The following is a 16,336-nucleotide window of genomic DNA, read 5'->3' as shown; positions in this document are numbered from 1 at the left end:
CTTTGATTATGTTTTTCTTACCTTTCTGGACATGGACAGTATACCGTACACACACTTTCAATGGAAGGACAGAAAGCTCTCTGACTAAATCCAAAATATATTCTGAACGTGCTAACAACAGACCCAGAAGAGAAGACAATGCTGAATTAAGTCGTTTTTGTTATTTTTGGACCAAAATGTATTTTTGATGCTTCAACAAATTCTAACGGACCCTCTGATGTCACATGGACTACTTTGATTATGTTTTTCTTACCTTTCTGGACATGGACAGTATACCGTACACACACTTTCAATGGAAGGACAGAAAGCTCTCTGACTAAATCCAAAATATATTCTGAAGATGAACGGCGGTCTTACAGGTTTGGAACGACATGACAGTGAGTCATTATTGACATCATTTTCCTTTTTGGGTGAACGAACCATTTAAGTATGTTACTAAAATATAGTGGCCAATAAAGTATCTGGACATTTGTGTTTCAAATTATTGCATGTGTTATATTTCTTTAATGCCACTTACAAGCAGACGTTTCTGGTTAAAACATTTTACAGAAACTTTGCATGCTGATATCTGCTATCCTCATCAAAACCACAAGAAAATGCCAGCTGAATGCTGCTTTAGTGCCACTGAAGCTTCTGACAAAAAGGCTTTGAATCACAATGTAAAAAATGTTTTATTAAAAAGTATTTTTGTCCACAGTAGTTAAGACTTTGGCACCTAAGACACAAACATAAAAACAGTATACACCCATAATCTGCATTCCATCAAAACATATCAGAAAAGGGATAAATAAAATAAAATAAAGGTAACTTCATCATCAGTGCTTTCCTTTGTCTCCTGATGAACACAAAGGCCACAGATCAATCAACCAATCAGATTAGGGAGGGGTGAATATTACAGCATACAAAAAGGATGCCTACAAGGCACAAAGGTTTTCATTGTTTAAGACAGTGCTTGTTTTAGAAATTAACACCAATAAACGTTTTGATCACTGACAAAAAAATACACAAAAAGTAACAAAATCATAAAAGCCAAAAAAAAAAAAAAACACAATCAGACAAAAGGCAATAATACAAAAAAAAAAAAAACACAAAAAGGCAAAATGTGTTGATTCTCTGCTGATGTGATCCACTGATTTGAGTTTCCAGAGGATGTGGAAAAACAGCTAAACTTCAAACTAGTGGAATCTCAATGTAAATGGATGGTGTCCTTCCATCCACTATGCAGAGGAAGACTGGCTGCAGACTCGACCAAACAGAAGAGTGAGAGGTTTTGTCTCTGGGCGTGACGTCACGGGTGGAAGCAGCAGGACAGAGTTTGCAGTGTGAGTGAAGATGAGGACAGAGAGGCACTAAAGGAGATAGATACAGTCTCTGGGGGTCATGTCTTCTCCATTACTGGGCAAAACTGATAGACACTTTATTCGGGAGGGCTCTGAGCATCTGCTAAGAGGTCTGGTCTCAGACATTCGATTGGACATTGAATGTTCTGTTGGGGAAAAGTAAAAATGCACATTTGTTTTATGGCAAAATCCAAACATTTTCAAAATCTTACTTACTACTTTCTGAAATGCATGTTATGTATCTGATTGTGTACGATTAAGCAGTGCACATCATTTAAAAAAAAAAAAAAGTTGGGGTCCATAATTGTATAAAAATATAAAAACAAACTCCATGTCTAAAATAATTTCTTTTCGAAAGACATCACAAATCCCTCCAACTCTTTAACCTCCTTAAATTATCCACTATAATTATAAATATAATCATATACAATATATACAGTCCATGAAATACAATATATATGCTGCCATTCTAAGGTTTCAGGTCGATAAAATGTATTTTTTGAAATAAATTAATAGATTTATTCAGTGAGGATGCATTAAATTGATCAAATGTGACAAATCTTTTGTAACATTATGAATGTTTTTACTTTTTCTAATAAATGCTATCTATTTTTCAATCTTTTTATTCTAAGAATGCAGAAATGTCTCCTAAGTAGCAAATCAGACATTAGAATGATTTTTGAAAGATCATGTGACACTGAATACTGAAGTAATGATGCTAAAAAATCAGCTATTATGCATCACAGGAATAATAGTAAAAAAAAGTTGTATTGTTTTTTTTTTTTTCTGTAAAGGGAGTCTTGATGAGCAAAAGAGAATGTATTTTAAATACATTCAAAATCTTACCGACTCTTCTGAATGTATATAGTACATGATGCTATACAATATCTGCTATAATTAAACTATCTGGTTCTTCTTTTCTTTTTTCTGAGCCTTTGTCTGTCACATCTATAAAAGACTCACCAGTTTGCGTAGGGCATTCTCTCTGTAGCGGTCGTAATTATCAGTGTGCAATGGAGGCTGAATGAGGTCCACGTCAACTTCAGCACCAGGATGACGACAGTTCTCACAGCGCCAGCCCTGGGGAGACAGCATGGTTTTTAACATGGGAATATATATATATATATATATATATGTGTGTGTGTGTGTGTGTGTGTGTGTGTGTGTATGGAAACTCCTTCATATGTAAAAACAATTTGAAACATAGAGAAGACATAAAACCTAGTGTTACCTGTTGTCCTCCATAGCAGGTACATGTGCAAATTGCTCCGAGATACTCCTTCTGCCACTGGTTGCCCACCTGGTACAGCTTCCCGTCATCATAGCAGGTGGATTCATCTACAGCAGACGATGAACGTCAATCAACCGACCAACCGTTACATTTTCATAAAAGTTGCATAGACTCAACTGTTGAAAAACTCTTCTTACTGGGTTCACACTTGAACTCTCCTTTTCCGTTGCCCAGACAGGTGCAGCTCATCATGTGACCGTTCTCAGCACGACGGTCCCACTTCTCACCGATTTGGTAATTGTGGCCATTATCATGGCACCACTCTGTAGACGCAAAGATGTGTGTTGGTTAGTACGTAAATCTTCAAATGTGTATAGAGAAAGACATTTGAGAGTTTCCAGTGAATTCATCCTTTGCACACATTCATACAGTGGTTATTGCACATAATAAGCTAATCTCAGAGTTCAATTTTGTCTGGTTAAAGGCTGACAATACAGATCTGAGACAGGAGCCACCTCATCTCTGCCTGCCATGTTTGATAACCTCTACAAACATGTCAGGAAAAGCTAGCATGGGCAACAGTATTGAAATGAACTCTACATTTGTGTTTTACTTCGCTAAAAATCTCAAGTGTATACTCAAGTGTAGCAAAAATATGAAATATGTCTTTAACTGGCAAACGGTCACCCATGCTAGAGTGAGGTGTGGTGTTTAGCATGTAGCAGCACTGCTCATTCACTCACTGGATGAATCACATCTGAAATGCCCACTGCCGAGGCCAAGGCACTTGCACCAGAGTTTAAAGCCCGTCTCTGACATGCGCTCCCATTCTGCGCCCACCTCATGATAGGTGGCGGTGAATGTGTCATAGCACACATCCCTGCCTGTGGGAATCACTCCAGCCCCTGGAACTACAGAATATGACGAGTCAGGGACAAGCTTGTACACTTCTGAAATATGGTTACAAATTTGTTGGGGTTAGGGATGATTTACCACTGTTTCCGACAGTCACGACATCTTCCAGGACTTTCTGTTGCTGGTCTCCGTTGACAGACTCCACAAGAACATGATAGGAGGCACCAGAGGTGAGACCGATCAGTGTAGCGCTAGTGGATGTGCCAGGCAGACGCACCTGAAGGAGAAAGAGAGTGTATTAATTAATAATCACTGATAATATCATACATAAAATAAAACATCAATAGCTAGTAGCTGTAGTATAAAGAACCAAACAAGTACATTTTACTTATTTTTTATACTTTCCATGTGTATATGTTTCATTATATAATTATTGCATTTAATTTTTCACCCTGAAATGTCTATCTTCACCTTGATCAAACCAACTCTTTAATGACCATTCGATAATTTACTTTCTACCACAGTAATGTACAGTAAAACATGAAATTATCTTTATTTAGATGTGGCTTCCATCAGGAATTATTGATATACACTACTAATTCGGTGTTTGTTTGTATATATATATATATTTATATGATATATATGAAAAAATGCATTATGGTTTCTTGATAAAATATCTTGAGTACCATCAGTATATAAAATTACATTTTTAAATAAAAAAGAAAACCGGTCTTTTAAATTGTAATAGCATGTCACAATATTACTGTTTTTACTGTACCAAACTTTTAACATTTAAACTGTAGTGTGTGGATAAAACACTGTAAAAAATTACAGGAATTTTTAATATCAGACATGATTGTTTACTCACCTGGAAGGTCTTCTCGTTGATCTCTGTAATGGGACTGCATGACACCACATACTCTGAGGTGTGCGGCACAGGCTGCCACATGATTGTGGTCTGAGTCTGAGCTTCCTGGGGCAGGTTTGTCTCATTGTAAAGGCCACTGAAGGGGAAGCCAGGTTCAGGCCCCTCGCTCACCTGCACCACTGGCACTCTCTGGCCATCTGCTCCTGGCGGGGGGATGTAGACCAGGGGCTTGCGGTGGCTAGGGGGGTGAGGCTGCTGGTCGTTATTGCCCAGGTTGAAGCTCTGATATTCAGTGTAGATGTGTTGGCCCTGCTGCTCCTGTGTGTTGTGTCTGTTTGGCCCCAGCATATGCACATGGTTGTTGTCCTCTGGCACATCCAGGATGTCATGGCTGGGTCGGATGGGGACAGGGAGCTGGGGGGTCAGCTGGTGACTTTCCAGTTCTAGAGGGAAAATTGTGTTGGGGTAAGCAAATGAGCAAAATAATGCAATAACATATGTTATCAGCAGAGGGAAATGTGCAATGCATTTGATTCATTGTGCTTTGCTTATATCTGACCTGCATTTATTTATTTTGAATTAAAGTCATGTAAAAAAAAGAGCAGCATATTATATAATACACATCACCAGCTTTGCTATTCATATGTATTAATAGCTGTATTACATATCATAAATGTATTATAATAACTGTTTGAGTGCAAATAGTACGACCAAACTATTTTGTAGATGTTGAAGAACACTACAGTTCCAAAGTTTGGGGGGTAAAAAGAAACAAATACTTTTATTTGGCAAGGACACATTAAATTGATCAAAAGTGTCAAATATAATGTTACAAAAGATTTCAAACAAATGCTGTTCTTTTGAAGGATTCAAAGAATTCTGAAAAACTATCAAAATGTCCACACTTTTAACACTGATAATAAGAAATGTTTCTTGAGCAGCAACTCAGCATATTAGAAAGATTTCTGATGAATCATGTTACAATGAAGACTGGAGTAATGATGCAAAAAAAAAATAGATTTGGCATCACTGGAATTAAAGATATTCAAAAATATATTAAGAAACAACAGTTCTTTTAAATTGTTAAATTTCACAATGACCATTTCTAATTTATTTTTGATCAAATAAAAGCAGCCCTGGAGAGTATTAGAGACTTATTTTAAAAACATTTTTTTAAATCTTACTGGCTGCAAACATAAAAAGTACTTACGAGTTCTTGCCTTTCCAATGAGTGGAATGCTTCTCTGAGCATTATTTAATGCCACAATCTTGATAACATATTCAGTGCCTGGTTTCAAACCTGCACATATAGACCACAAAAAATGTTAATAAAAAACTATCAGTATAAATAATGGGAGAAATAAAGGGCCATAAACATGGAAAGAACAGTACCATAGATGGAAGCAAAGGTCCTGCCAGCCTGAGGTCGAGGGGTCACCTCTGTAGGAACGTCTCCAGCCTCTTCATAGGTCACATAGTATCCTGTGATAGTGCTTCGTGAAGGCTCCCAGGTAAAGGAGATTGAAGTAGGAGTCAGAGAGGTGAAATGGAGGTTTGTGGATGGGCTGATAACTGGTCTTGCTGAAAATATATTAAATAGTTTAATAAAAAATAATAATGTTATGTTATGTTATATTATATGTTACAAGGTACCTGTAGTAGCTGTAAGGTTGAAAGGCTCACTACGTGCGCTTCCATTCAGAGTATAGATTTTGATCTTATAAGTGGTTCCTGGCTCCAGACCTTTAGAAAGCATAATAATATGATCAGATCAATCTCATTTTTCAAAACGAATATTTACAAAGCATTTGTTACAGCCTGTAATACAAGCTATCACTGTACTGTGTTGTACCAGTAATGGTGTAGGTGCGTGAATCAGGCTCAATGGTTCTCTGGATAGGATTATGGCTGCCTGCGGTGGGTGTGGCTTCTACCAGGAAGCCAGAGATGTCCTCAATCTTAGAGCGCCAGGTGAGAGTGATGGAGGAGTCCTGCACATTGGATATACGGACACGTCGAGGTGGACTGATGTCTGGGAAAATGAGATCTAGATTGAGTTTTGGCCAGCACACAGCAAATTGGTGGAGAATGCGTGTGTAATTCAGAGCTGTTTTAGGGAAAGTGGCTTACTGTCAGGTGTTGTGACTTCTCCCTTGACACGACGGCTGGTGAGAGAGTTCTTCACACCATAAACCTCCACTTCATAATCAGTGCCAGGCTAGGAACACACATACAAGAGGAAAAAATTAAGCAAAGCCTTGAAAATGTGCTTCACTAAACACCATATAATTTTCTGAAACAATCTGGTACAGGCTTTAACCTTTGATATACCCACTGACCAAAATGACAAGGTAGATGTACAACGTGAGGTTTGCCTGATGGAGATTAGCATTGCTCTCTGACTACCAGTAACCCATAACCACAGCTAAAAATCAAGAAATAAATGCATAACAGCTGTTTGGATTTTTCCATGAAACCCCTCAGCGCTGTTTTGAAGGACCTTTTGGCATGAAAAGCATGAAAGCATAGCACGTAACATGAAAAAAAAGCAGTTTGTCCAACATTTTGTCTAATATTGTTAACGTTAGGTTAACATTTTGAGAGAATTAACTTCTGCAGTATAAGGTGGTTATTCACCATGAGTCCGGTAGCGTGGAACTCAGTCGAGTCAGGGGAGATGTTGTCCTCTTTAGTGGGTCCATTCTTGCTCTTGGGGGTGATGACCACACGGTAACCTGTCAGCCTTATGTCAGAAGAAGACCAGGAGACAGTGAACGATGTTGGACCCACTTGGGAGAAATGCAGACTTGTGGGCCCAGGAATAGCTACAGGGTGAGAAGGGAACACTTATGAAACATTAAGTATATTACCAGATTTGAACATGAGACTCACTGCCACAATACTGCGATGTTGTAATGGTTAACAGGATAGTATTGTTTGTGTTTAACATGTTGTTGTGCAGTTGCTAAGGTGTTCTGGGTGATTGCTAGGTGGCTACAAAAGTTACTGTAAAAAATACAGTAAACACAGTACTAGTCTGTATAATAGTATATACGATAATAATGTGAAATCGTTTGGCAATTCAAAATAGCTGTTTTCTATTTGAATATGTTAGGGGGGGGGGGGGGGGGGTGAAATGATATTTCATGCCTACTGAGTTTTTTACACTGTTAAAGAGTTGGACTCCCATGCTAAACATGGACAAAGTTTCAAAAATTAAGTTGTAAGTTTGAAGGAGTATTTCTGTTCCAAAAATACTCCTTCCGGTTTGTCACAAGTTTCGGAAAGTTTTTTTTCGAGTATGGCTCTGTGTGACGTTAGATGGAGCGGAATTTCCTTATATGGGTCCTAGGGCATGTCTGCCGGAAGAGCGCGCGCTCCCGTATAGCAGAGCACTGAGAGCACAACAGACTTCACTGATCAGAGCGAGAGCGTTGCGAAATGTCACAAAAGAAGTGTATTTTTGGTTGCCAGGGCAAGACAACCCTGCACAGATTACCAAAAAAAAAACAGCATTAAGGGACCAGTGGATGGAGTTTATTTTTACAGAGCATCAACGCAGTTGTACAAGTGTTTGTGTTTGTTCCCTGCATTTCGAAGATGCTTGTTTTACAAACATGGCCCAGTTTGACGACGGATTTGCGTATCGTTTATTTCTTAAGGATGATGCAATCCCAACGAAAAAGGGCCACGATCGTGTGTTGGAACCGCAGGTGGTGAGTAAAACTGCTTCAAATATCTCTGCCTTCTTGTTAGTGCGTCCGCCTCCCATGCCGAGACCAGGGTTCGAGCCCCGCTCGGAGCGAGTCGTTGCTGCTGCTGCTCTCGTTCAGTTTCAGCCTCGGGATCTGATTCTGGAACATAATTATACGCTGAATCTGACTGTTAGCCATGGTTTGTTTTGGTTGGTTTTGTCCTCACGGTGTCACAGCTTCCAAACGCTCTCATGCAAAAGCCTACTGGCGCTCGTGATTCTTTAGCTCCGCCCACACGTCACGCCTCCAGGCGCTCGTGTTTTTCCGGGAAAAATCGGTACAGACTATCTTTCTCTTATGAATATAATAAAACTAAAGACTTTTTGGAGTTATGAAGGATGCAGTACTACTCTATAGGTACTCAAGATTTACAGGATATTGAGTGAAAACGAGCATTTCACCCCCCCTTTAAAATATAATTTATTTCTGGTAGTGCTGTCAAAATTAACGCGTTAACGCATTCGATTAATTTGAAATATTTAACGCGTTAAAAAAAAAATAACGCAATTAACGCGGTTGCAGTTTTTTTTATTTGCAGTTGAGGCCTATGTGTGTTCAACGTGCAAAGAAATATGGATAAGACCAAGGAAGGACTTTTAGACGGAAAGTTTCAGTATAAAACTCTGCCGGATTACTCTTCAGTCTGCCACAAGAAACATTACTCATCATTTAGTCTGCCACAAGAAACAGCAACATTAAAATCATGAACTCAAATGTCATTGTTTAAAAAAAAAAAACAATGACTGTAACAGTGCGTAAATCAGACCTTTCTGTAACGCTAACGTTAATAAGCTTAAACGAAAACAAAGAAATAATTGTGTAGCGGAGTATTTTTTGTACACAGTGCCGCGAACTGTCAATCACTCCTGTGCGCGTGCATCACTGTCCTCGCAGCTGCAGCAACTTGCGCTCTCTCTCTTCATCAAGCTTTAAAACACAAAGGGGACAAAAAGATCATATTGTCTTTGTGCATAGGCTATAGATTAATTAGATAAATGAATATCTAAATTTGTGCCTTGCCGTCTACGGTATTTTTTTTAGAACTTAGAAAAAAGATGCTGCAGCCAAGCAGCCAGCGGGGGCTGGCTGCAGGACGACTCAACCTCCGCAGACAGTTTTTAATGTTTATCAGACAATAAATACTCAAGATTTTGCTTTAGTATAACTCACAACGAGTTTCACACACCTTCTCCGGCCACGTTGAGTTGTTGACACTTAACAGTGGGAAAAGCGACACATGCGCTATTCACTTGTATAACTTAAGGGTGAATGGGTAATGTAGTTTCTGCTCTGGGTGGGATGAATTAGGAAGCTTGCATTGTGAAGGGCGCTCTGAAAATCGGCAGTGCAGGTAAAAGATTAAAACCTCTATTAAAACAGATGTCCAAATGAGCGTACCGGTACGCTACAAGCACGTTCTGGGCACACGGAGAGGTGGCGGTACGCTCAAGAGCTACATTTGGAAGTGGTGGTACTGAGTACCTGTGCATACCGGCCCACTTAAAGCACTGGCAATGACTATACTTTGGAATTTTTTTGCAGTCCACTTAGAATTCAACGTGGAAATCATTTTTGTTTTTTTTTGGCATTGATTGTTTTGAAATTCAAATGGTACTTACATGCCTGTGTTTTTATTTCTGTAATAAATATGGCTTTCAAGCCAACAGTTAATTTGGAGGATATTGAGGGTTTATTGCAGGTATGTTGTTTACATGAGAAAATCTGTGTTACAAGTTAAACAAAAATTCCAATAAACAATCATATTTTGAATTTAAATAGTTTCTTTGTCTTGAGTTTACATTAATTATTTACATTTTACATTTACATATCCAAAAAGTTTCAGTCTTTTAATTGCGATTAATCGCGATTAATCGCGATTAATTTTAAAAAATTGTGCGATTAATTAGTTAATTTTTTTTAATCGATTGGCAGCACTAATTTCTGGCAAAGCTGAATTTTCGGCATCATTACTCAAGTCACATTTTCCATCAGTAATCATTCTAACACTATGATTTGGTGCTCAAGAAATATTTATTGTTCAAAACAGTTGTGCTGCTTAAGAATTTTATGGAAAACACAATCAATTTTTTATGTTTATTTGTTTTTGTTGCTTGGAAAAATGAAAGCACACCTCTCTTTAACTGAATGATTTTGGGTTTCTTTCAGTGCAGAACTAATGCATCAAAGATTTATAGTAAAGACTCAAAAATTTGCAGAATTTATAATGAATTTATGTTTATACTGTATATAATAAATTAAAACTTTATAAATATTATTTAAATTATTATTATACATTTAAATGATTATTATAATTGGAAAAACTGAATTTTGGTAGATCTGATCTTATATAGTGGGAGAGCAGCTGTTTAAAGTAATACCTGTTGTCTGAGTGCCCTCCAGTGGAGTGCTGGGGGTCCGGTCATGCAGTGCGATGACTTTAACAGTGTATTCTGTGCCCGGTCTGAGGCCATGCAGCACTGCAGACTCATCATCCCCACGTGGGGCAGGGAACAGCTCTCTCTCTCCCTCCTCTGGACTGTAGTACAACACTCTATAAGAGGAGACCACTCCATCAGGACCCTCCCAGGAGATGCGCATGGACGATGAGTCCACATCAGTGAAGGACAGATCTTTGGGTTTATCCACTGCTAGAGAAAGACATATTTGAATCTATGAATTAATCGGTTTCAGTAAAACCTGATGTCATTACATCTGCAATATTTTTGAATATTTACCAGTTGAAAAATGAACAATGATACTTTCATAAATCTTTAACACCTCTTGTGAAAAAGAGAACTTAACTGAACTAATTATGCACTTGTAGTACTAACTTAAGAATATATTATATATAGTAAATTAATAATGATATTAATAAAAATAAGTCCACTTAAGTGTACTTACACTTATGACTTAAAACACTTAAGTGCATATTTAAAATGTACACTTTGTGATAATGTCAAATTACAACTTTAAAGTACATTTTAAATAACAGTTATGCTTTAAATAAGTACTTTTTGATGAGGTAATATTAAAGTACATGTAAAGTACTTGGGTCTAAAAGTATTCTAATGTTTAGCTAATTGCATTTAATAAAAATTTAATCTATTAAATTTTTTTATTGCATTTTAACATGCAAAATTTTCACTTAAAGTACATAATTTCTGTAATAAGTACTCTTTTTAAAATATGCTAAAGTGTACTTCTGTTTCACAAGGGATCCAATCACTTTTTACACACTATGAGACTCCATAGTGCACCTACTTGTGACTACAGTTTCAACCAGAGGGGGCCTCTCTCCGTCCTGTCCCAAAGCATACACACTGACAGTGTACTCCGCTGTCGGCATCAGGCCAGAGAACGTTATTTCAGTCTGGTCTGCAATTACATGTGGAAAAACACAGCTATGTAACTCTCATTTTGACAGCATTACCTCCTTCATTTCAAAAGTAGGCACAACACAATACTTTTATTGAGCGTGATATACCTGGTGCGACCACTTCAGAGAAAGTAGGACCCTGTCCATTTAGTGGCGTTCCCATGACACGATACCCTGAGATAGGGCCCACTGCTGGGCTCCAGCGTACAGTAATAGTGTTGTCCTTCACATCAGTCACCTCCATCTTTGATAGAGACTCAATATCTATTTTTAAAGAAACAAAGTCCATTATTTATAACATTTCGCTCTCAACTGAGTGATATGCTATAATTTAACACCATCCTGTCTTTCTAAATCCTAAAAAGTCAGTCAAACCAACCAACAAAGACCTGACAGACATGCCTCGATTTACCTGTTCTGTGTATAACATGGATGGGGGTGCTGGACGCAGGGCTGTCCCCTCTGCCTGTTACAGCATAAACAGTGATAGTATAATCGGTCCCTGGACGTAGGCCTTCAATAGTAGCAGTAGACTGGGAGCCGGGGACAGTAAATTCCTGAGGAGCGTCAAAACCTCCTGGATGCGAAAAATCAGAACAATTTAGTCAACAGAATTTACCCATTTGGAGAATTTACCCATTTACCCAGAGCTGAAGCTGTTACATAAAATTATTTATGCCAAACATACATGATATTAATTTAAAATATGTATCGACTCTTAATTACCTTAAGGTAAGAGCAAATGTGTGGTGTATAAGTTAGATGAGCCAATAGGATTACTTAGGGGTCTTAATGGAGACCTGATTTATCATGACATTTGATACCATTTGACTTACTTTCTTTGTGACATCGTAGGTTAGAGACATAAACTTGCATAGCATCAGAGAGACCAAGGCAATTTATGCTTTTCTAAAAGAAGCATCTGCTGTCAGAGTCATTTTCTTTTTCTTCTTTTCATTTTAAATTTTCTTTCAGTCCAACTGCTGTTTTTTATGCATCGTTTTGAACAGGCCCATCGTGTGTGAAAATCAGACTGAATTGTCATGCCGAATATTTGTGTTGGGGTGAACAGGCCTTAAGTGACATAAACTTATCAACACTATTTCAATAGGATCCATTCACCTACCTGACTCTCCATGTGTGATCCTATAGTACCTCACAGTGACCGAGGGGGCGTCCCAGCGAACGGTGATGCTGGTTGGCGTTGAGGAGATAACTTCCAGGTCAGTGGGAGCATCAGAGACTAACAGAGAAAAAGTAATGAGAGACAATTAGTACTAATCTAGATCTAAAGTTAGCTGCAATAAGTAGTCAAAAGGATGGAAGTAACAGCATACTGGTAGACTGAGTTCCAGTTAGAGGCAGACTTTCACGGGGTCTGCTGACGGCATAGATGCTGATGCTGTATTCGGTCTCCGGGGTCAGGCCTGTGAGGGTGAAATGGCTCCTCGATGGGGGCAGTCTCTCCTCTTTAGCACGTCCCCCACTGGCCATTTGGTAGCGGATACGGTATCCTGAAATAACAGCCTGAGGAGCCTGCCAGCGTACGGTGAAGGAGTTGGTGCCAACATCGGAGAACTGCAGGCCGACAGGTGCATCAAAGACTGTGAATTCAAAGGATGCAGCCAATGAAACAGATCGTAATGCAAATCTATATATTTTCGCAGTTTTAGCCAACCAACTCACCTGTTCTCTGAGTGCCAATGGCAGGTGAGCTCTCTCTCTCTTCATAAACACAAATCACACTCACCAGGTACTCAGTGTTTGGCACAAGATCTAAAATCACATGGAGAGACTCATTACTGGGTGTTCAATACAAAATACAAAACTTAAAACAATCAATTCTGCCATAAGTCACTTACGGCGAAGAACGACGTAGCTTGTGTTTCCATCGACGGTGCGCTCAGTTATGTCATCGTCATCATCGACTGGATGATAGTGGATGATGTAGCGGTCAATATCAGAGGATTTGGCCACCTGAGGGGCTTTCCAGGTCACCAGCATGGTGTCTGCGGTCACTTCTCCAAATGACAGGCCAGATGGGGAAGGGACAGCTTAAAGAGACACAAATTATTTGAATGAATACGTTATTTCCAATCAAATGCTGCTGTGTTTTATTTTTTATTTATTGATTTTTTGTTTTTGTTTTTTGATGGAAGATTTATCTTTGTAATATATTTCAGCATATTATTACAGGTGTTTTACCAGTGTCACATTTTGGAGGGTTCTCAAACAGTATTATTTTTTATATTATTTATATACTATTTTAATAAATTATTCTACTGAACTACATACAGAACCTCTAGTTTTATGGCTTGCTTTTAAAGGCCAATGGTGAGTCAAAGAGTGAGAAAATGAGCACCATATTTAGAGGTGTTACAGAGAATCTGTTTATGTGAAAGCAGACTTCACACAGACTGATGCCAGGTGTGTCTACTACACATCAGTTTCCTTCAACAAAAACAAATTGAGGAAGAAAGACACATAAAAGTAGAGGGGGAAGTGTATGAAAAAGAAAAAGAAAGTGTTGACATGACACAGCTGCTAGCCTTTCCTCAATCTGCTTTCAGAAAGAGATACGGCTGCTATATGTACTTAAGTAAGAATGTTGTTAAACAAGAATGTTAAACAAGTATAAAGAGAAAGATTTACAGCACAATCATCTAGGCCAACAGGTCATTAAGGTTTTTTTCCCACTTCTAGTCCAAGGAGAGCTGAAATAATAGTCCTTTAAAATATGACCACCACTTAAATGAGCACTTTGTTTTTTTTTCTTCCTTATTTTGACTACCCATTAACATCCAACTCTAAACCATATATTTTTATATACCCTGCCATTTAAGGTTTGCTGTCATTAAGATTTATTTTAAAGAAATGAACATTTTTATTCAACAAGAATGCATTAAATGTGTCAAAAGCTACATTAAATATATTTCTAATATTACAAAAGATTTCTACAGTATTTCAAAGAAGATTGCCGTAAAAATATTAAGCAGCACAACTTTTTCAACACTGATAAGAAATGTTTCCAAAGCAGCAAATCACTTGTGAAACTGAAGACTGGAACAATGACTGATGAAAATTCAGCTGCCATTATAGAAATACATTACATTTCAAAACAGATTAAAGGGTTAGTTCACCCAAAAATGAAAATTATGTCATTAATGACTCACCCTCATGTCGTTCCAAACCCGTAAGACATCCGTTCATCTTCACAGCACAGTTTAAGATATTTCAGATTTAGTCTGAGAGCTTTCTGTCCCTCCATTGAAAATGTATGTACAGTATACTGTCCATGAAAATACATCAAACATTTTGGTCCAAATATAACAAAAATTACAACTTTATTCAGCATTGTCTTCTCTTCCGGGTCTGTTGTGAGTGCGTCGTACGTCACAGTAAATCGGACTAAATCTGAAATATCTTAAACTGTGTTCCAAGGATGAACGGAGGTCTTACGGGTTTGGAACGGCATGAGGTTGAGTCATTAATGACATAATTTTGATTTTTGGGTGAACTAAGCCCTTATACAAATACAAAATACAAAACCATTATTTTAAATGGTCAACAAACCTTTTTTTCTCTTAGGAAGTCCTCAATAAAGACAATCTGTCCTCAGATTTACTGCAAACACTTTATTTTAAGGATAAATTCCCACTACTAACTAGTTGCTTATTAGCATGCATATTACTAGCATACTGGCTGTGTATCAGTACTTATAAAGCACACATTAATGCCTTATTCTGCAACACTTTATTAAAGATCCCTTTATCCACCCCATACCTAAACTTTACAACTACCTTGCTAACGATTAATATGCAGCAAATTTACAGTTTACTGAGGGTAAACTCTCAGTTAATAGTGAACGTGTTCCCTATTCTAAATAGTTACCGATTTACTTGTCTATAATGTCTTGGAGACCTTGTTCAGCAATTTTTCTCTACAAGAATAGTTATACACACACACAAACTCTTACCTGTTTGCTGGGTGATGAGGATAGGTTCGCTCTCTCCATTTTCTGTGACTGTGGTGATGGTTATGTCATAATCAATCCCAGGCTCCAGGCCGTGCACAGTATAAAAGCCTGTCGTGGGCTCCACAAATTCAACAAAGATTGGGACACTTTCCCCAGCAGCCAAAACCGTAATGCGGTAGCCAATAATGGCGGTGGAGTTAAGAGGACTCCAGATGAGGTCGATAGTGGAGTCAGTGACGTTGATGAAGCTTAGGTCAGTTATTCTGGGCACATCTGGGTGAGAGAAGATACCAGAGGCCCGACATAGACACAACACAGAAAGACAGAGGTAAGTCATCTGACTGGAAAACAGATCCTTCATTGTTCATATTGTGAATACTGAACCATGGAGATGAGTGTTAGGAATTTGTGATATGAGAGTAAAACAATCAAAAAATTCATAAATGCCATTTTTTCATAAAACGGACCAAAAATGTGAAATGAAATTGAGCTCTTATGTTCTGTTTGCCAAAATCATCTGACTATGATTAATGCAGACAACAGAAACATATAATCTTTTTTTGAAAATTAATCAGAAAGCAATGTGTATTCAGTAATCTCCATGTACTCTGTATTTAAATGTATCTGTAGACATTAAAAGCAAGTACTGCCCAGATTACAATGCATATGCTTTACCAGTTTATACATAGTTACAAACAAAAAATGAGGTATTTACCTGGAGTCACAGTGGTGGAGACAGGAGCACTCTCCATGCCATCCTTCACCGTAAACACACTGACATTGTACTCCACTCCTGGACTCAGATTCTCTAGTGTGCATGAGTTCTGTCCTGCCTTCACAAACTCCTCTATAGAGTTCCCTTGTTGCCTTTTGGTGGGAGTGCAGGTCACTCTGTAACCCGTGATGTCTGCGGGAACAGAACAAGGGTTACCAAG

The 16,336-nt window shown here is 38.2% G+C and overlaps 1 protein-coding gene across 3 annotated transcripts in view; it reads right to left on the bottom strand.

The window, feature by feature from the left end:
• Positions 1 to 652: 652 nt before the first annotated feature.
• Positions 653 to 16,336, bottom strand: part of LOC128019622 (fibronectin-like) — a 28,799-nt gene continuing 13,115 nt past the window's right edge. For 2 of the 3 annotated variants that reach the window (XM_052605704.1, XM_052605706.1), the window contains 23 exons: positions 16,117 to 16,308; positions 15,402 to 15,674; positions 13,288 to 13,479; positions 13,112 to 13,201; positions 12,763 to 13,029; positions 12,552 to 12,668; positions 11,838 to 12,002; positions 11,534 to 11,689; positions 11,311 to 11,424; positions 10,428 to 10,697; positions 6,932 to 7,119; positions 6,425 to 6,512; positions 6,147 to 6,326; positions 5,948 to 6,037; positions 5,687 to 5,875; positions 5,505 to 5,594; positions 4,295 to 4,737; positions 3,565 to 3,703; positions 3,315 to 3,482; positions 2,769 to 2,894; positions 2,572 to 2,678; positions 2,304 to 2,420; positions 653 to 1,486 (listed from right to left, as the gene is read on the bottom strand). In XM_052605704.1, coding sequence (XP_052461664.1) covers positions 1,418 to 1,486; positions 2,304 to 2,420; positions 2,572 to 2,678; positions 2,769 to 2,894; positions 3,315 to 3,482; positions 3,565 to 3,703; positions 4,295 to 4,737; positions 5,505 to 5,594; positions 5,687 to 5,875; positions 5,948 to 6,037; positions 6,147 to 6,326; positions 6,425 to 6,512; positions 6,932 to 7,119; positions 10,428 to 10,697; positions 11,311 to 11,424; positions 11,534 to 11,689; positions 11,838 to 12,002; positions 12,552 to 12,668; positions 12,763 to 13,029; positions 13,112 to 13,201; positions 13,288 to 13,479; positions 15,402 to 15,674; positions 16,117 to 16,308 — 3,830 coding nt within the window. In that variant the 3' untranslated portion in view covers positions 653 to 1,417. The remainder of the gene's footprint in view (positions 1,487 to 2,303; positions 2,421 to 2,571; positions 2,679 to 2,768; positions 2,895 to 3,314; positions 3,483 to 3,564; positions 3,704 to 4,294; positions 4,738 to 5,504; positions 5,595 to 5,686; positions 5,876 to 5,947; positions 6,038 to 6,146; positions 6,327 to 6,424; positions 6,513 to 6,931; positions 7,120 to 10,427; positions 10,698 to 11,310; positions 11,425 to 11,533; positions 11,690 to 11,837; positions 12,003 to 12,551; positions 12,669 to 12,762; positions 13,030 to 13,111; positions 13,202 to 13,287; positions 13,480 to 15,401; positions 15,675 to 16,116; positions 16,309 to 16,336) is intronic. The other variant, XM_052605705.1, reaches the window with a different exon arrangement.

Source organism: Carassius gibelio, chromosome A9 (genome assembly GCF_023724105.1).
Source record: "Carassius gibelio isolate Cgi1373 ecotype wild population from Czech Republic chromosome A9, carGib1.2-hapl.c, whole genome shotgun sequence".
Classification (NCBI taxonomy): Eukaryota; Metazoa; Chordata; class Actinopteri; order Cypriniformes; family Cyprinidae; genus Carassius; species Carassius gibelio.
This window is presented reverse-complemented; position numbering and strand designations above follow the sequence as displayed.